Raw genomic sequence first — 24,771 nt, 5'->3', positions numbered from 1 at the left:
TTTTGGGGCAAAACCCTTCATCGGGATACTATTCTCATGACTTGTCGGTGTATTCAAAAGATCAGACTCCAGTTGTTCTGCTATGAGAAAACACTTTGTTTTTTTTTTAAGAAACACAGCACGATAATAGGTCCTTTCAGCCCAATGAACCTGCACTATTCAATTACACCCATTTGGCCAATTAACCTATATGACTTTGGAATGTAGGAGAATACTGGAGCACCCGGAAAGGACGGACAAACTCCTTACAGACAATGGCGGGAAATGAACCCGGGTTGCTGGCGCTGTAACAGTGTCATGCTCACTGCTAAGCTACCATGTCAGCCTATCAAATATTTCTCAGGAAAGGAATAAATCGTAGATCTGTAAAGTAGATCAAATGGGATCAGTGGAAGACTTCACGTGGGGATGCTGAAGGGACGATTTCCAGTTCTCACACATGTAACCTCCATGATGAGCCTGGCATGGCAACTGCTCTTGCTGTGGACTAAGAGAACCTGCAGAGAGTGATGAGTACGGCCCAATCCTTCCTTCCAGTCCATCTATGTGATGTGTTACTTCACAAAGGCTAACAGCATCGTCAAGGATGCCTGTCATTCTGGCCATTCCCTTCACTATCTTCTACCTTCTGGGAAAAGACACAGCATTTTAAAAGGCAAGACATTTATACTTCAAAACAGCTTCTTTCTCACTATCAGATTTCTGAAGCAATCATCGGCTTCACAACCCCTTCCCACTGGTGCTGTTATACTTTCATACTCATAACTCTTATCTCTCTCAGATATTCAGTTATTAACACTTCAGCATTTCAACTTGCACTACAATCTCTTCACCACTCTGCTGTTTTATACTTAACACTGTACATATTGTGTTCATTATTACCATTACTGCCAACTCTGAGCTTCACGACAGCAAGGAATTTCATTGCACATAGGTGTAAATGACAATATACCTATCTGAATATGAACCTGAGTGAGGCTAGCCTTTGTCAGGTGTATAACCATTAGGTATTAGCATAACCTTTCAACTTCAATAAAAATCCCTTAAAGTGCATGCCTCAATCCTTGGGCCAGAAGTGGAATAACTGTGGCCCTCAGGATAGTTCGGGAGTTTCTCAAGGATTACTAATAACAATCAACTAGATAAATTACACAAAGTACACTGCAGATGCTGTGGTCAAATCAACATGTACAAACAAGCTGGATGAACTCAGCAGGTCGGGCAGCATCCGTTGAAACGAGCAGTCAACGTTTCGGGCTGAGACCCTTCGTCAGGGCTGAAGAAGGAGGGGGCAGGGGCCCTATAAAGAAGGTGGGGGGAGGGTGAAAGGTGCTAGGTGAAAAAACAATCGGAGGAAAGATCAAGGGGTGGGTGAGGGGAAGCAGGGAGGGGATAGGCAGGAAAGGTGAAGAAGGAATGTAAGGGCAAAGCACTATGGGTAGTAGAAGAAGGTACAATCATGAGAGAGGTGATAGGCAGCTGGAAGAGGAGGCAGAATGAAAGTGGGATTGGGGAAGGGAGAGGGAGGGTATTAACAGAAGTTGGAGAATTTGATGTTCATACCAACAGGCTTGAGTCTACCCATACGGTATATGAGGTGTTGCTCCTCCAACCTGAGTTTGGCCTCATCGTGGCAGTAGAGGAGGCCATGAATGGACGTATCTGAATGGGAATGTGAAGCAGAGTTGAAGTAAATGGCAACCGGGAGATCCTGTCTGTTGTGGCGGACAGAGCGGAGGTGCTCGATGAAGCAGTCCCCCAATCTGTGTCGGATCTTGCCGATGTAGTGGAGGCTGCAGCAGGAGCACCAGATGCAATAGATGACCACCACTCAGCACATCTTTCCCTCTTTACCCCTCTCTGCTTTTCACAGGGATCATTCCCTCCACGACTGCCTGGTCCACATGTCCCTCCCCACAGATCTCCCACCTGGGTACTTATCCCTGCAAGCGTAAGTGCTACATCTGTCCCTACACCTCCTCGCTTACCACCATTCAGGGCCCCAAAGAGTCCTTCCAGGTGAGGCAACACTTCACTTGTGAGTCTGTTGGGGTAATCTATTGCATCCATTACTCCCGGTGCGGCCTCTACATCGGCGAGACCCAACGCAGATTGGGGGACCGCTTCGTCGAGCACCTCCGCTCCGTCCGCCACAACAGACAGGATCTCCCGGTTGCCACCCACTTCAACTCTGCTTCACATTCCCATTCGGATATGTCCATACATGGCCTCCTCTACTGCCATGATGAGGCCAAACTCAGGTTGGAGGAGCAACACCTCATATACCGTCTGAGTAGTCTCCAGTCCCTTGGTATGAACATTGAATTCTCCAACTTCCGGTAATTCCCTCCCCCTCCCTTTCTCCATCCCAGTTTCACTCTGCCTCATCTTCCAGCTGCCTATCACCTCTCTCATGATTCTGCCTTCTTCTTCTATCCATAATGCTTTCCCCTTACATTCCTTTACCTCTCCTGCCTATCCCCTCCCTGCTTCCCCTCCCCAATCCCTTGATCTTTCCCGATTGGTTTTTCACCAGGCACCTTCCCCCTCCCCCCACCTTCTTTATGGGAGCCCTGCCCCTTCCTTCTTCAGTCCTGACGAAGGGGCTCGGCCCGAAACGTTGACTGCTCGTTTCAAAAGATGCTGCCCGATCTGCTGAGTTCAACCAGCTTGTTTGTATGTGTTATCTAGATAAATTATACTGCTAAGGATTGAGTGTGCTGAGATTTCCACAATATTTGATCTCTTTTTACTAGTGATAAAAATAAAGATTGCATCTGGTGCTCATGAAGCAGTGAGAAATGTGGAGTAATCTTCAGAACATGCACTCCAAATGTTACTTTTTATTATTTAGAAATCACTATGGAGCACACTCTTCCTGTCCACAGCTGAGCAACCTATCAATTTAACCCCCAAGCCTCATCACTGGACAATTTACAATGATCATCTAACCTACTAAGTGGTACATCTGAAAGTGGAGGAAACTTACAGGAAGAACTTGCAACTTTCTTGCCGAGGACTCCAGAATTGAACTTCGAACTTTGATGCCCCCAAGCTATAACAACGTTGTGCTAACCACTATGCTACTGTGGTGCCCCAATAATGTTTCTGATGCATCTTTTTGATCCCCATAACACGAGAAGGAGGAGTGGGCCACTTTGTCCCTCAGGTCTCTCTACCTGGATGTAGTGCAATGAAAACTCACTGGTAGGTAACATGGTCAGTGCAAAAACCAGCAGCTACACACAGACGTCGGAAAAACCAGAATGAATCTTCTTGTGTATTTCTCATCTTACAAAAAGTTGCATTTAGAGGAAAGAGGATTTTGAGGTCATTTTTGATGCGTGCTATCCTTCGCTCATTCTCAGAACGTCCAGGACAACGCATTTTACATCTTGGAATTGAGTGAAAGGACATCAGATGAATAAGATGGATTGCACATGCACTGAAGTCCACATTATTAAAATGAGGCAGTAGTTTCCCACACAATGCTGCAGACAAAATATTACACAGGACCATACAGACATTTAAAAAAAATACTGTCGCCCTTCTCGTGAATTTTCTTCTGTAACATTTTCTTTTAAATACCAACCTGTAGTCATCAAAGGTGAAGGATTCCTTCAAGGGCAGCTTACTTGCAGTCGGGTGGGTCTGGGAATCGAAGAATGAAAGAGTAGGATCAGGGGGTAATGAAAGGGAACAAACAGGAGAGAGAGAGAGAGAGAGAGAGAGAGAGAGAAAGAAAGAGAGAGAGAGAGAGAGAAAAGGGGGGGGCAAGAGAAAGAGAAGCATAAGTCAGTCAATAGAATTTCATTACTTAGCAGCCTAACAGATACTAACAAGAGCCAAATGTAGCAAGAGGAGTCCAGCCGAGCTATGGCTGGATCATCATGCCATAATGCTCCCATACATCACTGTCAACTTAATTTGTTGTACCCAGCAGCTGTCATAAATCTGCTCCATCAACTCCTGCAAGCAGAACCCACCAGCAATACAAAAATAAAACTTAGCGCCTGTGACAGTAACGCAATCTGGTGCCAACAAGTCCTTCAGCAGCCTACCGAATGTCACCTCTTCTCCTAAAACATTCACTTGTTGACACTGGCAGGGGCCCCGGAGATAGATTCCACCCCCATTTTTTTTTACGACTGGGAGTCTTTCCTTTGCATTGAGCTCTGATGCAGTGCTACTGTCAGTGGCACTCCATGTAGCGTGCAATTTCTTCCTTGATGCATTAGCATCAGAAGTTGGGGTAATTCATCATCTCTCTCAATAGTATATTGGCTGGCATCAGGAGTACAGTAGTGGAGGTGGGGGCTGGGGGGGGGGTTGGAAACTGAGGTTTAAGTAGCTGCACTGCAAATCAATTATATAACACAAGCCGGCACAGATAATGCAATTTTGGCCAAACTACAGATCACAAAAGACCACTAATTGGACATTAGCTCGGCTGTATTTGAGTCTAGAAAAAAAACAGTCATATTTATTTATGCTTTCTTCATAGGACAAGAGAATTAAAAGGAGACTGGGGCAAGATGCTTCTGAAATATAAGCAACAACACTGCTTTTTAATGACTGTGTACTTTGGCAGGCTTGGAGGAGCATCAAATTAAAACCAGTCCTTGTCACTTTCTTCTCTGATGGAAGCTGCACAAAATTTCAAATGGGTTGGGGTGGGAACTACTGCTTCTACACACAAGAATCGATAGACAACTAACTTAAGCAGATCTTTGGAAATGACCCATGTAGGGGTGAATAAAGAATGTAATTTTGAATGCAAAGTTCCCAAATCTGCTCATAAGTGGGATGACAGGGTCACGTGATGCCTGTCCACACAAAAGGGGTGTTGGTCTCTCTCGCTGATTCTTGTTTGCAATTTTTAACAGGATATATGGAACTAAGCTCAACCCTAGAGATTTCTGTTAAATTGGCTGTGGAAAGGTACACAGTGCAAATGATGCCCGCACAGCACAGCCACAGAAAAGCAGACGGGTATTCTGCAAACGTCCCACAGACTATGCCACCACCGACTCCAGGACATGAGGTGCATGCTAAAAATAGAAAAGTACTCCAGAACCAAGCATTGACAATATCACACCACAATCAATAGAACAATCACAAATTATATGCAACAGTACATTATGTCATGGCACAGTACGTTAGTTGACTGCAGCTGTGAAGTATAACTCCATAACCATAACCTGACTAGAGCTCCTGAATGACTTGCTCAAAGAAGCTGAAAGCCCAGAGTCCATTTCAGTCTGTTTTTAATTTACATGATACTATTCATTAACCAGCCTTCTGACAGGGTAGACTTTTTTTTTGATGTGATCAATCAAGGGAATCAAATTTGGCAGCTTTTAAGAGCTTAATTTAAAGAAAAATTGTGGTGTTATAAAATTATATCTTGATATATGTAAGTGTTCAGTTTTATTAATACAGATGTTCCATTAATTCAATTGAAAGCAAAGTTATCACAAAAATAAATATTTTTAATCAGGGTACCATGTATGTGATTAAGTAGAATTTATAATTACTGAAAATTACCACATAGAACAATTTGCCAGTCTTACTGGACTTACAATAGCTACACGAGGGTTTGGGACACTCTGATGATAAGAATGACTCTACAAGAGTAGAATTCTTTTTCCAAATGGGTATACCACCCATGCACCTCACTGTGGGAATAGGAGCCGTAAATAAATAAATAAAATGAGCGATTATAATGTTATTTCATCATCAACATCATGCAACATGTCATATAACATGGCGATCAAGGTCTTTCCATGGCCACAATTGCTCTTAGCAAATTTTTCTACAGAAGTAGTTTGCCATTGCCTTCTTCTGGGTGGTGTCTTTACATGACAGGTGACCCCAGCCATTATCAATGCTCTTCAAGATTGTCTGTCTGTCATCAGTGGTCACATAACCAGGAATTGTGATATGTACCAGCTGCTCATACGACCGTCCACCACCTGCTCCCATGGCTTCACATGACCTTGATGCTACACCTTGCCCAAGGGTGACCTGCAGGCTAGTGAAGGGAAGGAGTGCCTTACACCTCCTTAGGTAGAGCTGTAAACAATGTTATTTAGCCTTTTAAAAATGAAAATTTCTGCCATTTGTGTTCTATGGAGCAGCACAAAAAAATGTTGGAGGAACTCAGCAGGTCAGACAGCATCGGTGGAGAGAAATGGATAGGCAATATTCTGGATCTAGACCCTACACCTGAATTGAAAGATGGGGGCTGGGAGGAGAGCAAGAGCTGGTAGGTGATAGATGGATACAAGTGAGTAGGGGTGATAGACAAAGGGGAGAGGAGAGAGGCAGGAGCTGGGGAGTGATAGGTAAAAGTGACAAAAGGCTGCTGATGATGGGAAAAAATACGAAGTCTCTATACTTATAGACAATGCCACAGCACCATTCCATGCACAGCAATATCCCACTAAGTAGAAAGGTTTTCCATCACTGTTCATCTTCCTTCTTGAGGTCTGTCCTCAATGGTTCAGTGAGATTGCTACAAGTAATCTTGGAATTCCCTCTGGCTGGCACAGTGGCCTAGCTATTAGCATAACGTTACTGCAGCACAGGCAACCTAGGTTCAGTTCTGCCACTGTCCGCACATACTCACTATGACTGTGTGGTCTTCCTCCCACATGTCAATATGTATGGTTTAGTAGGTTAATTGGTCACATGGATGTAACTGGGTGGTGTGAGCTCGTTGGACCAGAAGGTCCTGTTACTGTGCTGTACCTCCAAGTAAAAAGCAATAAAACAAAATTATGCAGTGAGTGCCTGAGATGAAGGCTGGGCATGACCACTATAACCACATATCACATGATCCCAGCTACTCGGTTTTTCCAGTGTAAAATCACAAGGGGCATAGATAGGATGAATTCACACAGTCTTTTTCCCCCAGAGAAAGAGAATCAAAAAAAGAGAGAGCATAAGTTTAAGATGGGAAGGGAAAAATTTGAAAGAGGCCTGAAGAGCAACATCTTCACACTGAGGCAGGTACAATAAAAGCCTTGAAAAGGCAGGTACATGGATAGGAAAGGTTTAGAATAATATGGGCCAAATGCACGATTAGAGTTAGAGAGTTGTAGGTATGCTGTGTTGGTGCTGGAACTCCATGGACAGTCCCAAGCCCGGCTTCGAAAGGAGGAGCTTGCGGCCCCATCCCGTAAAAACCCAGAGCTACAGAAATGCCACCAGAAGCTCCAAATACCTCATCCCTGGGAGAGGAAGGATCAAGAAGATGGGCTACACCTGGGGACAATTTGAAAGATCAGCCCAGGCCAGAGGACTCTAGCAAGCTGTTGTCGGCGGCCTATGCCCCGGTAGATGTTGGTGCTGGAAGCACGGCAACACCTGCAGGCCAACCAGCACAATCCTGGCTGATTTGATTTGATGCAAGCAATGCATTTTGATGTACATGTGACAAATAAAGCTGATTTTTATCTTTAAAACGTAGACAAATGGATCTAGCTCAGATGGATATTTTAGTTGGCATGTGCACGATAGGCCAAAAAGCCTGCTTCTGGGCCATACTACTCTCTGATTATAAGACAGCTCAAAGTGCTTTAAATGGCTTCAGATCAGGCTGGGTTGGAGAAATCAGCCTAACATGGAGCAGTGATTCTGAGCCCCCCAGTGAACACAAGGTGAGGCAGGATCAGGTTTACTGACATCCACTATCCAAGATCACACGCCAATAATGGTCATAGTACAGAATGGAATCCCAGCAAAGGACCAAACCCTTCGAGAGCTCAGGAGGAAGGTGAAGGCAGAATGCAGTGGCGGGGGGAATTGTAGGTAGAGACAAGAGAGGGAAGTGAACGAAATTAAAAACATAAGTTCCTGAACTATGTTTTGTAATCCATGAAAGATGCCTGCATTCAGCATCAAGGCAACAGCATGCATTAACAGGCAGCTGGCTTCCATAAAACCCCAGCTTGAATGTTAGACAAGTCTATCGGCTTTCAATGTCGGCTGCATTATAAGGCAGAGAAAATAATTACAGGCGACCGAGTCCCTCAGATATATGCTGACAGATACCAAAGTAGTTTCATGTAGAAGCCCATTTTTATTGACTTCTGTGCTCACGAGACACTGCAGAAAAATAGTCACAAGTCTGGTAATAAAAAGTAAATCTACTTTTGTTTTATACTGACTTTTTAAACAAAAATTGCGAGAGATATTGATTATACTTCTTCAGATTAATATTGCAGCCTTTCCTTTTTAAATGAATCCCAGGCTTAAACATGTTACCATTTTTCAATTATCAGTAATATACAATAACACAGCTTTGGTGCAGAGAAAGATTAAAATTGCAAGAGTTCACTGGGTTCAAATGTTTGCAAAATCATATTTCTTCAGAGAAAAGAAAAGGTTAAATTAATTTCTTATTGATCTTATCTCTCTGTAAGAACATTATGTTTATTGCTGCAGGAAAAAAAATCAATTTTATATTAAAAGAAGTTCCAAAATTCACTTAAATCCACGGATGCTATTTTGTAATATTGCGCAACATGCAAGTAAGTGGCACCATCTACTGGCAGGTTGAAGTTCTGCAAACATATGAACTACAGTCAACATTAAAAGCAGGAATTAGCTTGTCAAACAGCAGCAATTGAGAATGAAAGAAAAATCCACATGCTCTATCGTACAGCTGCTTCATTGTCTAAGAAACTAGCCTCAGTAAACAATGAATCATATCAGTATTTTTATTCAAACTCTGGGTGAGCAAAGAAAGTTTCATTTTAAACACTGGGGCACTTGGTAGAAGATGTGCTAGCTGGTCTCACCAATAATATTGCTTTGGCTAACTCTGTGGAATGAGCAGGGTGCAGGTTCAAGCTTACACAAGGTCTTGTTAATGACAGGCAATGCCATTGTAATACTGAGCTTTATAGTGGTAGGAGTATTTTGGAAGATAATCGAAGCTACCAGATTCAGAAACAATTATTACCCTGCAACCAACAGGCTCTTGAACGAGGGTGGATAACTTCACTCCTCATTTACTCTGAATTGGTTCTAAGACCTACAAACTCACTTTCAAGAACTCTGACACCCACTATTCATGTTCTCAGTAACACACACGAAATGCTAGAAGAACAGCAGGTCAGGCATCATCTATGGAGAGGACTGATGAATGATCTTAGCCTAAAACGCTGGCTCTTTTTTCCTCTCCATCGATGCTGCCTGACCTGCTAAGAATCGCCAAGATCTTGCGTGTGAAACTCTGGATTTAAAGTATCTGCAGAATCCCTTGTGCTTGTGTTCGCAGCATTATTTTTATTTGCACTCATCCTCTTTTGCCTTTGGTGCTTGTCAGATTTGAGTCTGGTTATCTATAATCTTCCTGTAAATGCCTGCAAGAAAATGAATCTCGAGGCATTATATGGTAACATCAATGTTATAAACTGTGCAGGTGTATGGCCACGCAGTAACTGAAATGCTCCCGTGCATATTGCCCACCTGAAATTGGATGCAGCTAGGAAAAGTTTACGAAATGTGAAAGATTTTCTTTGTTGTACTGTATTTTATTATACCCTTCAATTTATAAATAAAATCAACTGCATATGATTTTTCAGTTTTTATTCTAAATATTAATAGTATGCATATTCCAAAATTTTACGTGCCACACTGTTTTCAGGCAGCACAAAAATTTCCTGCTCAGAGCAATGGTTGGTCCACACAGCTGTAAAAAAAAGAATTGGAGAGAATGTTGGGCAACATACATGTACTTTGATAATAAATTTGAGTTGGAAATCGTTCCATTTCAAAGTTCAGAGGCACAAATGACTAAAGAAGGTGATGGAACTAGAATCGATGAATAGAAGCCTGTTGTGTGTGAATGAGTATGTATGAAGTGCCATGAGATATATGCAGAAAAGAAGGAACTGTGTAACAGTGATGATGATACTGCTCTGGCGAGAGGATTACTGATTCCAGAAAGCTTCCATTACCAGTGAAAGTGAGAGAGAGAGCTTGCTGCAATGACTGGGTCACTGAGTACAGGCAGCACCACTGCAGCCAGGACCACAGTTACACTTGTCCATGTTACTTACTAACTAATAAAACCATCTCACCTGAAAAGGACTTTTAGCTGCTTTGTTGCTTGCACTCCGATGATATAGCTTCAATAAGTAATTTAGTGCAATATAACTGCATTAGCTTATGTGTAACATGATTGTGCAATGCTACTGTAAACAGCTCAAGTTTCCTTTATTCCAAATGTCCCATTACTCTGATACTGCAAGACTTCAGGTGAAAAAGATTTTAAAAAGTGCATACACACACAACTTGAGCTGTATTTACGAGGGGTGATTGATAAGTTTGTGGCCTAAGGTAGAAGGAGTCGATTTTAGAAAACCTAGCACATTTATTTTTCAACATAGTCCCCTCCTACACTTATACACGTAGTCCAGTGGTCGTGGAGCATACGGACCTTGGACCTCCAGAAAGTGTCCACAGCAGGGGTGATTGATAAATTTGTGGCTGAAGGTAGAAGGAGATGAGTTACACAGCACTCTTTACATGCACATGCAGATCAACTCTTTGAGTGATTATGCAGAAAGTTTGAAGTTAATAACTCATCAGTTAATAACTCATGGGGTGATAGTTAAGTTTGTGGCCTAAGGTAGAAGGAGATGAGTTATTAACTTCAAACTTTCTGCATAATCACTCAAAGAGTTGAACTGCATGTGCATGTAACGAGAGCTGTATAACTCATCTCCTTCTACCTTAGGCTACAAACTTAACAATCATCCATCTGTGGACACTTTCTGAAGGTCCAAGATCCGTATGCTCTACAACTGCTGGACTAAGTGTGTAAATGTAGGAGGGGACTATGCTGAAAAATAAATGTGCTAGGTTTTCTAAAACTGACTCCTTCTACCTTAGGCCACAAATATATCAATTACCCCAATTATCAATTATATCAATCATTCAGAAACAAGTGACTGTGCATTTAACTCTGCTGCACACCCTGGTATTTCAGCTCCTGGTGCATGGCTGGCTGACATTCCTCAGGATGAATGAGTCTTATACCTCTTACTACACCTTTATTATGAAACAGTATTGCTATTCCCTCCCAGCTATTGTTGGAATTACTGTCCAAGGAGTGATAATGTCCAATGAAAAGTTCAAGTTTAATAGTCATTTAACCATACATAAAAACAACCAAACGAAATGACATTCCTTTTGGGGCCAAGGTGCAAAACACAGTACCAACAGTCATGCGCAACACAAAGCACAAATAGCACTTACGTATAAGTTAGCAGTAAACATTCAGTCACAAAAAAAATGTATTGAACTAATTGGTGCAAGCATACACTGTAAAAATTAGAACTGGAATCAAAATATCCTGATAACCAGGCAAAGCAAAATTAACAATGGAAAGAAAATACATCCTTGCATTCAAGAAGGAGACATTATTTCCTTGCACAGGTCTGAACAGCAGGGCATAACTCACGCCTAGAAGGTTTCTGCCCTGATGAGGGGTCTTGGCACAAAAAATGTTGACTGTTGATTCATTTCTATATACACTATCTCATCTGCTCAGTTCCTCCAGCATTTTGTGTGTATTGCTCTGGGTTTACAGCATCTGCAGAATCTCTACTGTCTGGGAAGTTTCAATGCTTGTTCTCAGCCCGTGTGAGGTACTAGTTAAGTACAACAGACCATCTCACTCACACCAGCTCATTTGCTCAGACAGATTTCAAAGCCTTTCCCTTCACTACCAAACCCCGAATTTTACAGTTAAGTGGAGAAATTCCAAATATTTACCGTGAATTCCCTTACTCATTTGATCCTTTAACACTTCAGACCACTCATCTGCACTGATTTTATCATTTCTATATTATATACTGACTGATAAATCTATAGACCATACTAACTTTCAAGACAGAGTTAGCACAGCTTACTCATCTTTATAGTGCCTGTACTGTAGATACCCAATAACTAAAGATAAAGACTAGTTTTAATTGTCACATGTACATCAAAACATACAATGACAAGTATCAATCGCATCAAATCAAATCAGCGAGGGTTGTGCTGGACAGCCTGCAAGTGTTGCCATACTTCCAGCACCAACATTGCCTGCCCACAACTCACTAAAGCTAAGCAAATGTCTTTGGACTGAGGAAGGAATCTGAAGCACCCAGAGGAAAGCCATGCGGTCACAGAGAGAACATACAACCTCCTTACAGGCAGCGGTACAAATTGAACTCTGGTCTTACAGCTGACTATTCATTTATAACTCTTGACCTCACAAACTACTGAGTTATGGCCTTGTATCTTTTTGTCTGCCTGTACTTTCTCCGTAACTGTAACACTTCTGCTTTCTGTTATTGTTTTCCCTTGTACTAGCTCAACGCACTGATATGATGAATGATCTGTACAGATGGCAAGCAGAAGCTTTTCACTATGCTGTACAATAATAACCCAATTTAGTTTTTCCAGTAACTATTATCTGTTATACCTGCTTCTGTTGGACAAAGGAAAAACAAGTTCAAAGTAAATTTTATTATCAAAGTACATATATGTCACCATATACAACCTTGAGATTCCTTTTCTTGTGGGTATTCTCAACAAATCTATAGGATAATAACTATAATAGAACCAATGAAAGACAGCCAATTAGGGTGTTCAACCTGAGTGCAGAAGACAACAAACTGTGGAAATGCAAAAAAGAAACAATAATATATATAAATGAGCAATTAATAAAGTAGCCTCAACACTAAAATTATCCTCTGACCACAGCAATTACGATTACAGCATAGCTTCTCAACTGTATAATTTTTCTCCAATCTAAATCCAATTCAACAGCAAATTCCATAAAGATTGCAAGTAAAGACTGAACCCCCCCCCCCCCACCCCCACGAGAACAGGCTGGAGACACAAGGAGCGTGAAAAATAGAAAAAAAGAGATTGGAAGAAGAGAATGAAAAAGACCAGAAAAATGCAGAGTGCATAAAAGGGGCAAAGATGAAAGCCCAGCAGAAGAGATTGAAAAGAAAATTCAGAGTGCTTGAAGTGAGTGATAGAAAAACAATAGAGAATGCGAGAGAAAAAGCGAAAAGGAGACTGGAGTGATAGATATAATGTGTTAGAGAAAAAGTGCAAACAACTGAGAGAAAGATGATGTGAGGGATACTGAAAGAGAGAATAAAATAAAAGCATGCATAAACAAAGATTTCAGTGTGTACAGTGTGTTCTGCCAAATTAATATAGCAAGGATTTGCATCATAATTTTACAGATGGCAAGTGTCACATTCTTAATACTGGCCACAGCAAGCACACAGTATGGGCATTTCCATGGAGAGTGAAAGAGAAAAAAAAACGAACACAGCCAAGTCACCGTTTGCTGTCCAGATATGAATAGAACAGCAACATCTGGCCCTCAGGGAGAATAAATCCAACCAGAGGTCAAACAGATTGCACCCCACTGCCACAAGACTTTACCTGACAGTTGTTGTCTATCTTGCACAAAATGCAAGGGTGCCAAACTCCAAATTAATTCTGGCTAATCACTAGTCATATAAAGATACAGAGGGGTTAGATCATAAGACAAAGGAGCAGAATTACTCTATTCAGCCCATCAAGTCTGCTCTGCCATTCTAACGTGGCTGATTTATTATCCCTCTCTACCCATTCTCCTGCTATCCCCATGTAGCCTTTGTTGCCCTGACTTATCAAGAAACTATCAACCTCTGCTTTGGAATCGCCTCTGCGAATTTTTCTGTTAAAAAATTTGTTAACAGAATATCACTATTACATACCAAAAAACTGGACATAAATGACACTATTACAACCAATAACTCAAAATCCATGGATGTTTCATGCTTCATTGTGACACTAATGTAAAGTTATAATATTTACAAAACGTTGAGAAAATAAAACAACTCCAACACAATGGCATATTGGGCAATATTTTTAATAAAAGGTTTTACTTCAGAATTTTTCAATTAATCAATTTCAATATCAAAACTCAAAAGAAAAATTGATGCTTTCCTTGAATTTTACTACTGGCCACATCAACTAAGTGTAGAACTTGTTTTAATTGTCAACATAATGCTCCGCCAGTGTAGAAAAATGAACTACTGGATTTTGCAGATCCATGGCCGACTGAATGGTGTTCGTAAATATGTAATAAATAAGAATTCTAAAAGCCTTCCTGACAAAGGCAATTAAAATAAATCGCCACGCAAAGCAGTAGATCTTTACAAATAATCACAAGACCTTTATCCAATGCATTGGAAATTCAATTTAATAGCTGTCTCCTCTTCAGTGAATTGATTTCAATGGTAATACATATATCTAAGAGGGAACACCACACATTTTATTGAAACATGTGAAAACACTGAGATGTTCTTTTCATCCAAGTCAAAAAATATAAAGTTGATAAAACATTAAAATTAAAGGAAACTATTTTTATCAGATATTCATGAAAACCCACTTCCTTATATTTTTACAACGGCTTCTCACCTCCTGAAATTTTATGTACAATGACATCTAGGTCATTCAAAGTGAACGTGAATGACAAAGACATTATTGAAAATTTCAGGGAATACACAAGCAGGCCACCTGAATATTCTTTATCTGAGCTGCAGGCAGTTCTTGTAGGCAAAGATTCGAATTGGCTGGCTGCCCACACAGGTCGAACCGACTGCTAAATTAAATCTCTACGAATGTCTCTTTATCCAAATTTATCTGCCCAATCATCTAATCATTTGCTTTGGCCGTGACCTTATTCAGAATACTCTTTCAACCTTTGTGTCCTAATGGAAATTTGCAACTCCTTCAATGTCAAAACAGACTTCCTGAATTTGGGCTAAACATGTTTAAGCTGAGAAGAAATAGTCAGAGGTGCGAAGTGTGAATGAAAATGTGAGAGTGTTGTGGAAAAGATGGGGTCCAGAATATTTACAACACAAAATATGGTCACTATTAAAATGAGTTAAAAATCAATATTAAATGCTGACAGGATGAAATGGTATTGGAGAAAATGTCCACAGCACATTTACAAGAATAATACCAGGAATGTAACAGTTAACATGAGGAGTGTTTGATGCCTCTGTGTCTGTACCGGACGGAGTTCAGAAGAATGAGGGGGAATTTCATTGAAAGCTATCGAATATTGAAAAGCCTAGACAGAGTAGGTGTGGAGAGGATGTTTTTTTTTAATAGTGGGGAAGCACAGCCTCAGAATGGAAGAATGTCCCTAAAGAACATGGAAGAGGAAGAATTTCTTTGGCAAAGAGACATGAATCTATGGAATTTATTACCACAGACAGCTGTGGAGGCCAAGTCATTGGGTATGTTAGTAAGAACATCAAAGCTACAGGGAAAAGCAGAAAAATGGGGTTGGGAGGAAATATAAATCAGCCATGATTAAATGGTGGAGCATACTCGACTGGCCAAATGGCCCAATTCTACTCCTTTATCTGATGGTCTTATGTTCCAAGCAATAACATGGTTCTCCCTTTGAGGGGATGCAGCAACACCTATACATTGGACTAATAACTCACAAGCAGACCATTCAGGAACAGTTACCATCCTCAACCATCAGGCTTTTCGACCCATCACTGAAATGCTCCCACAACCAATGGACTGACTCTTCATCTCATGTTCTCAATATTAATTGCTTACTTATTTATCATCAACTCTTTTTGTATTTGCACAGTTTATTGTCATCTACACTCTGGTTGATTGCCCTAGTTGAGCAGTCTTTCATTGATTCTGTTACAGTTATTATTCTATAGATTGTTGAGTTTGGTCACAAGAAAATGAATGCCAGAGTTGTGTATGGTGACATATACATACTTCACTAATAAATTTATTTTGAACTTTTCTTTCTCTCCACATCTAAACTGATCGGTGTAGCCCTATATGCATTTTACCATCATCCACTGGTCTTACTTTCCCTGTCAATATTGCCTCAAATACTATCCGTACTAGTGAAATCCATATTCTAGCCACTCTTGAGTACAGATCCTCCCGAGGTTACAAGGCTCTGTTCCTGTGAACTGTTTGTAAAATTATGTAAAATCTTCCTTTGTAATTTACTGGGAATGGCAAGAGATCAGCAATGCTACAAATTAAAAGAGTGGAACATACAAACAGCCCAGTACTTAATCGAATTAACAAGAAACACATTTACAGTCTCCACATGTCAACAAGTTCGATCTCCTTGGGTGAAGGATACGAATAGCCAGTATGTTAATGAACTCCTGCCACTTTCTCAGCTATAGCGAGGCCAAAAGAGGAATTACAAAGCCAATCAAATATTTAAGAATATTTCAAATTGCCCACTGGAATATGACATTTAGCAGCAGTACACCCTTCAGCTGAGACTATCAGCAATCAACATGTCATGCACTCAGTTAATTGTGTCAAGTCAAGTGGGGAAGCAATTGAGACTTCAAATTGTCTTGTATCTCCAGACACAAGTTATGTACACAGCAGAAAGACAACTGCTGTGTTCTACAGATTAACAATTTCAATGAAGTAGAAAAATCATTAGGAAAAATTAATGAGTTTAATTATGTTAACCCTTTGAGGAGTACAAAATTTCAGAGAAAAAAAACATGAATTTTCCACTCTAGAAACAGCAGTCAAAATTCAAGGGGAGGATTTTCAGCCGGCTCATTTCAGCAACAGAGCAAACAAAAGTATCTTCGTATCCACATTTATCACCACAATTAATATTTGCATTTACCAGACGTCAGTTCGAAATGTTTCAAAGCACTTCATATAATGAATTACTTAAAAGTGTGGCTGACAGTTGTTACATGGGCAAATTAAGTCATTATTCCCCACCAGCAAGCATTATGAAATGCAGCGAGCTGAAGAACCTGCTAAGTTGTTTTGGTGTTAATTGGTGGAGGGAGAAACAGTGGTTAGGACAGAGAAAAGTGCCAGGATCTTCAATAAATGGACGAACCACTGCATAGAATCAGAAAAAAACTGCAGAGGGTTGCAAGCTCCATCATGCATACTGGTCCCCCCAACATAAGGACATTTTGAAACTACAAGATCATAAGGTACTGCAGAATTAGGCCATCAGGCCCATCGAAAGTGCTCCGCCATTTCATCATGGCTTAACCATTTCTCTTTCAGCTCCAATCTCCTGCCATCTCCCCATAACCCTTCATGCCCTGACAAATCAAGAATTACCTGCCTTAAATATACTAAATGATTTGGCCTCCATAGTGACCAGTGACAATGAGTCACCACTCTCTGGCTGAAGAAATTCCTTCTCATCTCCATTCAAAAAGAATGTCCCTCTATTCTGAGGCTGTGTCCTCTGGTCTTATACTCTCCCACCATAGGAAACATCCTCTCCACACTTAAATCTATTGAGGCCTTTCCACATTCAATAGGTTTCAATGAGGGTGCCCCTCATTCTTCTGAATTCCAGTGAGTATAGGCCTAGAGCAGGGGTCAGCAACCTTTACCACTGAAAGAGCCACTTGGACCCGTTTCCCACAGAAAAGAAAACACTGGGAGCCGCAAAACCCGTTTGACATTTAAAATGAAATAACACTGCATACAACGTTTTGTTTTGCCTTTATGCTATGTATAAACAAACTATAATGTGTTGCATTTATGAAATTGATGAGCTCCTGCAGAGAAAACGAAATTACATTTCTGCATGCAACAAAAACATTTTGAACTCCGAAAATAAGATGTTGGGTTGAAGGTTACTTTTAAGTAAAATACTCAACGTCTATTTGAGCCCTTCTTGTGTTTATGAAAAACGCTAAACTTAAATTTGCCGCCAGCAGCAAACCAAAAATAACGTCAGCCAGCTGTCAACCTGAAAAATAAAAGGACTATTTCACTGAACAATGAAAACATATGAATATACGTAAAATAATAGGCAATTAAAATATTTATCATACTTGGTCAGGTTGACTCACACCTGACAATGCAGTCGTATTCGGTAGGGATGGATCGATGCTTAGGGGAGTGACCGGGAAGGATAATGTGTTTTTTTCCTCTCTGAACTCACAGAAGCGTTTCCCAAACGATGTTTGCATTGCGATGATTGCAGAATGTAAATACTCCGAAATTATCATGTCGTGACCTTGTTTGAACTCTCTCAAATTGGGGAAGTGAGACAATGTGCCTTTCTGTAAAACTCTGGCAAGCACTGTCAACTTGCGCTCGAATGCCAAAACATCCTCCAACATGTGTAAGGCTGTAAGTCCTTACCCCTGAAGAGCTGTTTTCAGTGTGTTCAGGTGCGCTGTCATGTCTACCATGAAGTGTAGCTTTTCCAGCCACTCTGGCTGTTCCAGCTCAGGAAAGGTGAGCCCTTTGCTGCCCAGGAAAGTTTTCACTTCTTCCAGACACGCGACAAAGCATTTCAGCACCTCCCCTCTGGACAGCCAGCGATAAAAACACGTTGTAGCGGTGTGCTCACGCAGTCAGTAAACTGCAGTCGAATAACTTTATTCGAACTAAACAGCCTTGCTTTTAAGCCTCCCTCAACCCAGCCCCCATGGACGCAGATGCTGCAAAAGACGCGTACTCACAAACCCCCGTAGGCTATCTCCCTTAGCCGGAATGCTGGCTAATGGTGAGCCGTTTCGGATGTGCCAGGAAATGTGTCGCCACACTTAGATTGTACAAGATCACCATAATCTTCAAATTTAGAATTACATTTCAAAAGCTAACAAACTAACATAAAATACATTTTAATTAAATACTGACCAATTATTTCCCAAAGCCACAGGGAGCCGCAGCACAGAGGTGAAAGAGCCACAAATGGCTCGGGAGCCGCGGGTTGCCGACCCCCGGCCTAGAGCATTCAATTTCTCCTCATATGACAAGCCTTTCAATCCTGGAATCATTTTCCTGAACCTCCTTTGAACCCTCTCCAATGTCAGCACATCCTTTCTTAGATGGAGGGTATAAAACTCCTCATAGTACTCCAAGTAAGGCATCACCAGTGCTTTATAAGGCCTCAAGATTATATCCTTGCTTTTATATTCTAGTCCTCTTGAAATGAATGCTAACATTGCATTTGCTTCCTTGCTACCAACTCAACCTGCAAATTAATCTTTAGGGAATCCTTCATGAGGACTTCCAAGTCCTATTGCTCCTGAAATTTTTGAATTTTGTACACTTTTCTTTCTTCTACTAACGTGCATGACCATATACTTCCTGACACTGTATTCTATCCACTTCTTTGCCCATTCTCCTGATCTGTGTAAATCTGTCTATAGCCTCTCTGCTTCCTCAAAACTACCTGCCCCTGCACCCATCTTCGTATTGTCGCAAACTTGGCCATGAAGCCGTCATTTCCATCATCCAAATCATTGATATTTAACAAAAGAAGCAGTCCCAACACAGACCCCTGTAAAATACCACTAGTCACCACTGCCAATCAGAAAAGGCTCCCTTTATTCCCACTAATTGCCTCCTACCAATCAACCAATGCTTTATCCACGCTCTAGTTTCAAAAGTGTGATGGTATCCAGCATTAAGGACCCCCATTTCACCTGACATGCCCATCAGAGAGGGAGCACAGACGCCTGAAGACACACACCTCATGTTTTAGGAACAGCTTTTCCCCCTCCACCATCAGCTATCTGAATGAACATGAACACTACGTCAGTACTTTTGCTCTCATTTTGCACCACATATTTTTTTTTACAGTACTGTGCAAAGATCATAGGCACGTTTATACAGCCAGAATGCTGAAGACTTTCTAGTTACCAAATAATCCTTAATACTACTGAGCTAATACAAAGCTAATTCTCTCATTTGTTTCCCAACAACCTTCCTATTTTAACCAAAATACAGTACTGTGCAAAAGTCTTAGTCATATATACAGCACTGAGATTAATATGTCAGTGATATTAAACCTGATTCTGATATGTCAAGGAACTTTCATGTCATCATTAAAGATATCCATGGGTCAATATATCCAACAGTACAACACCTCAGAAAAATGTAATATTGTAGATGCTGGAATCACTGAATTAACATCAAATTCTCTAACTTCAGGAAAACTGCCCATCATTGCATCCCATTATCATCTGTGATGGAGACCGCTCAGTAAATGTACTCCTTACACATACACATTCGCGCACAAACACATGATGCCTTGTCATTCTGCTGTCGTTGCACCTCAATGCCTTCCCCGGTTTAATCTCACAATGGGTTTCAGACAGAGTTAATGCGCTCAGGGTGGCTTTGTGGCATCTTTCCCGCTGTACACTTCAGAATATTCCATTTTTTTTTAGTAATGGGGATGTGTAAATGTGTACATGTTGTTCGTATACTGTATTTAACGTAGATACTTCAATTTACTTTATAATATGGTTGTAACGGCATTATGGGGTGAATCAGATTCCGAGTCAAAAGTTAACTTTGTGGGGAGTTAAAGGTGGCATGTTCTGGTGCCTAATAAACAGGGTTCATCACTCTCAATAGCAGAGAGAGATCAGGGCTGCCAAAAGTTCACACTGAACAACGTATGGAGCTGATGTTGTGTTGCCTTGTAGATATCTTTTTGTAAATATTAGTAGTTTTTCCATTATTCTCATAATTTTTTTAAAGTTTGATTTTTGATTGCACCTAATAAACACCTTTGCATGAAAATGCTAAACCACTCTAAACATTTTTCCCTTTTGTCATAACCCATATATCTATCATCAACCTTATGTACCTTACTCGCCATTTCTTCATAATGCCTTTTGATCAACAACCATGCTTCTTATCATCAGATCTGCCTTAATCTGCCTCCATACAACCATTCATCTCACATCTCACTCCACCTCCCAGCGCTGCTTCCACGAGTCTAAACATTTCACTCCTCCCTGAGTTCCAAGGAAGGGTTGACTGATTTCTTTCTGCTGAGGCTGCATGACCAGCTGAGTTTCTCCAACATTTTTGCTCTTACTAGTTTAACATTTCTATAGTACTGCATTAGATCACTGGTTCTAATTAGAAGATTAAATCTGCTGCAATGAGCTTGAATCCACAATCTCTGGAAAGACCTGAATAAGAATGGTACAGAAGGATTCAAGAAACTTAATTTTGCAGTCAGAAAGCGTGTACCAATTAGCTGAAGAGTCATTATCATCTTTATGTGCCGCATCATATGACATAAGCAATCATGGTCTCATGACCATGACTGTTCTTGGCAAATTTTCTACAAAAGTGGTTTGCTATTGCCTTCTCCCGAGCAGTGTCTTTACAAGCCTTTATCAATACTGCTCAGAGATTACCTGCTTGGCATCAATGCTTGCATAACCAGGACTTGTGATGTGCACCAGCTGCTCATAAGACCATTCACCACCTGCTCCCAAGGCTACACCTTGTCAAAGGATGACCTGCATGCTGGTGGAGGGAAGGTGCGTCTTACACCTCCTTTGGTATAGACTTATCTCCACCTCTCCACCCAGAGCTAAAAGGCATCGTGGCAAAAATACAGCAAGCAAAGACTATCCATATATGCATAAAGAATCAATGATCAGAGATCGATGAGTATCTGGAAGTGACAACCAAGTGAGTCAGTTACATAAATTAAACAACATACTACATGTATGAGGTTATAAAGCCTCTCTCTCGGACCTGCATTCTCACTATCACATTGTACTCAAACTGCACACAGATGGGCAGTAGCAACAATCTAAATATTGACTTATAGAACTCGTTAAAAAATGTAATTAAATATTTACATTGCTTTCCCTTCAGTGAAAATTCAATAAACTGAGAGGTGAAAGTACCATGACTATAATTGTTTTTCCCTCTGCCTGACCTGGAGTGACAGTTATAAATACAGTTTAAGATCAATGAACTAGTTTAATGCTCCAGAGGAGAAATCTCAAAAAAAAATACTGTAAAGTTTGTTTAGTGGGCAAGAGTCCATGATTCAATCGTGTTGCTATTATCACAATCTTCAAATCTCCAAATATGTCATTTATACATCAGAAGAACAGGTGCCAACACAATCCAATTTCAGCCTTTTGTATTTTACACTGCAGGAGGAAACCATCTGTATTAATGACATGATATGAACTTTAGGGTCCCAATGATAGTATCTGTTGGACATCCACAGTATTTGGAACAATTCTTAGTTACTCAAATGTTTCAAAGACCATTGTAAGAACCAAGGAACGGAGTAATGCAGTAGCAGCTATATGCCGGCTGAAGCAAACTACATTCCACCAGTAAGAAGAGCAAAATGGAAGTTCGGATCTGCTTTCTGTGTGATGTAACAGACAAAGCATCATGGTAGCTTAGCAGTTAGCTTGACACTACTACAGCTCAGGCATTAGAGCTCAGAGTTCAATTCCAGCATGCTCTCTAAGGAGTTTGTACATTCTCCCCGTGAACATATAGGTTTCCTCCCACAGTCCAAAGGACATACCAGCTAGTAGGCTAATTGATCATTATAAATTGTGCTGTGATTAGATAGATGGGTTGTTGGGCAGTGTGGCTGGAAAGGCTAGAAGGGCCTGTGTCGCATCGTACCTCTAAATAAAATAAATCGACTAGCAGCAAGATCTTAGAAAGAAGGTAGGAAGGCCATTTCCAATTTGCTGACAATACCACTGTCATAGGCTGAATCAAAGGTGGTGATGAATCAGTAAATAGGAGATTGAAAAATCAGCCTGAGTGGTACAGAGGACCTGTGCTGGGCCCAGAGTGTAAGTACAATTACAAAGAAAGCACGGCAGCGCCTCTATTTACTTAGGAGTTTGCAAAGAATCAGCATGGCATCTTAAACTTTGACAAAGTTCTATAGATGTGTGGTGGAGAGTATATTGACTGACTGCATCACAACATGGTATGGAACACCAATGCTCTTGAATAGAAAAATCCAATAACAAGTAGTGGATATGGCCCAGTCCATCGCGATAAAGCTCACCGCACCACTGAGCACATCTACACGAAGCATTGTCTCAAGAGAACAGGATCCATCACCGAGGGCCCCAGCACCCAGGTCATGCTCTCTTCTCTCTGCTGCATCAGATAGAAGGCACTCACACCACCACCAAGTTCAGGAAAGTTATTATCCCTCAGCTATCAGGCTCTTGAACCAAAGGGGATCACTTGCCCCATCATTGAAATGTTTCAACAACCTATGGACTCACTTTCAAGGACTCTTCATCTCATGGCCTTGATATTTATTGCTTATTTATTTTTTGTTATTATTTCTTTCTTTTTGTGTTTGCATGGTTTTTTGCCTTTTGCAGACAAATCGAGCACCCAGTTGGTGTGGTCTTTCAATGATTCTGTTCTGGTTATTAGCCTATTAAGTATTTTTTGAGTATGCCTGCCAAAAAATGAATCTCGGGGTTGTATATGGTGACATACGTACTTTGATAATAAGTTTGTTTTGAATGTTGAGGAACAAAATGATGGATGCAACAGGTTTTAATCTATGGCCAGTAGATTGGGTACTCTCCCAAAAAAGCCTGTTGTGTGAATTGACATGCAGTCTTCATTAATGTCAACAAGGGGTGGCCTAACCTCTGCCTTGGCAATGAATGCTAAAATTAGCCAAGTCAAGATTAGGAACACCGCTTGGAGAACAAATGCTGAAATCCTCCCACTCTGCCTACGCCACAGTGGAAGGAAAGTTACAAGGTGCTGATCTTAACTGCCATTATGTCAGTTAAGCTAAATGGTGGTTACTATGGAGACCTACAAGTATTAATTTATCCAGCTGAGAAACAGGATGTTTTCAAGTTCAATATTTGTTTTGAATCAGGGATAAAGGCAAAGGTAAAAATGGAAAGCAAAACAAAACTGAAAGCATTACAGTACGGAAAATTAAACATAGAACAGGACATCACAGGAACAGGCCCTTTGACCCATAATGTTGTGCTGAACCAGATAAGTAAATCAAAACCCCCATAAAACTAATCCCTTCTACCTACACATCCCTCCATCTTCCTCACATTCACACCGCCTATCTAAATATCTCTTAAAATCTTTCACTGTATTTGCTTCTACTACCATTCCAGAACTGTAGGCAATACTCCAGATGTGGACTAACTCAAGCTTCAATAAGCTTTCTTAAAGACAAAAGAGCTCAACAGAGTGGGAATGAAGGGACTACACTTTCCCATCCATAAAGGAATATGACCCTAAACACATCATATGAAAGCAAGAGTTGAAAAAAAAACACAACACAGGAATAAGCTCATAACGCAAAATATGTACAATAACTCAACTCACATTTTGTCACCAAATGACTGATCTCAAGGGGTCTGAAACCCATGTTCAGGATCAAATAGATGGCTAAAGGAACAGGATTAAATTGGGAATAAAACTAATGTTCAAGTTGAAGTTTAATTGTCATTCAGCCATACATGAATATGCCCAAGGTGCAAAACAAAGTACCAACTGCAAACAGCACATATAGTAAAGATAGCAGAAAAACGTACAGTCATAAAAAAAAGATAATATAACCCAAGTCTCTGAGTGGCACGGGCTTTAGATTGATCGTGCATGGCATGCTACCCTGGTCCAGCTCGTCTTCCAACAAGTTAACAGTGAATGGCAGTCCCCAACCCAGTACAGATTCCAGTGCATCCACAGGAAGGAAAAGGAACCCATTTCCAAGTTGTATTTGCACATACAGTATTGTTTCACTCTCTATCAATAGACAAGGAGGTATAATTGTATTTTCCTTAACAGAAGTTATGGTAGCCTATATTAGCAGTATTAATTGCCTATTCTTAGCTGCTCTATGAAAAGTGGTGATGAGCTGTTTTCTGAACAACTGAAGTCCTC

The 24,771-nt window shown here is 40.8% G+C and overlaps 1 protein-coding gene across 7 annotated transcripts in view; it reads right to left on the bottom strand.

The window, feature by feature from the left end:
• setd3 (SET domain containing 3, actin histidine methyltransferase) overlaps nt 1-24,771 on the bottom strand; it is a 167,679-nt gene that overhangs the window by 44,502 nt on the left and 98,406 nt on the right. For all 7 annotated transcript variants that reach the window (XM_059962375.1, XM_059962352.1, XM_059962356.1 and 4 more), the window contains exon 7: nt 3,593-3,651. In XM_059962375.1, the coding sequence (XP_059818358.1) occupies nt 3,593-3,651 (59 nt within the window). The remainder of the gene's footprint in view (nt 1-3,592; nt 3,652-24,771) is intronic.

The sequence above is a fragment of the Hypanus sabinus genome, chromosome 2 (assembly GCF_030144855.1).
Source record: "Hypanus sabinus isolate sHypSab1 chromosome 2, sHypSab1.hap1, whole genome shotgun sequence".
NCBI lineage: Eukaryota > Metazoa > Chordata > Chondrichthyes > Myliobatiformes > Dasyatidae > Hypanus > Hypanus sabinus.
The sequence above is the reverse complement of the archived record's forward strand: the minus strand, read 5'-3'. Positions and strand labels throughout refer to the sequence as shown.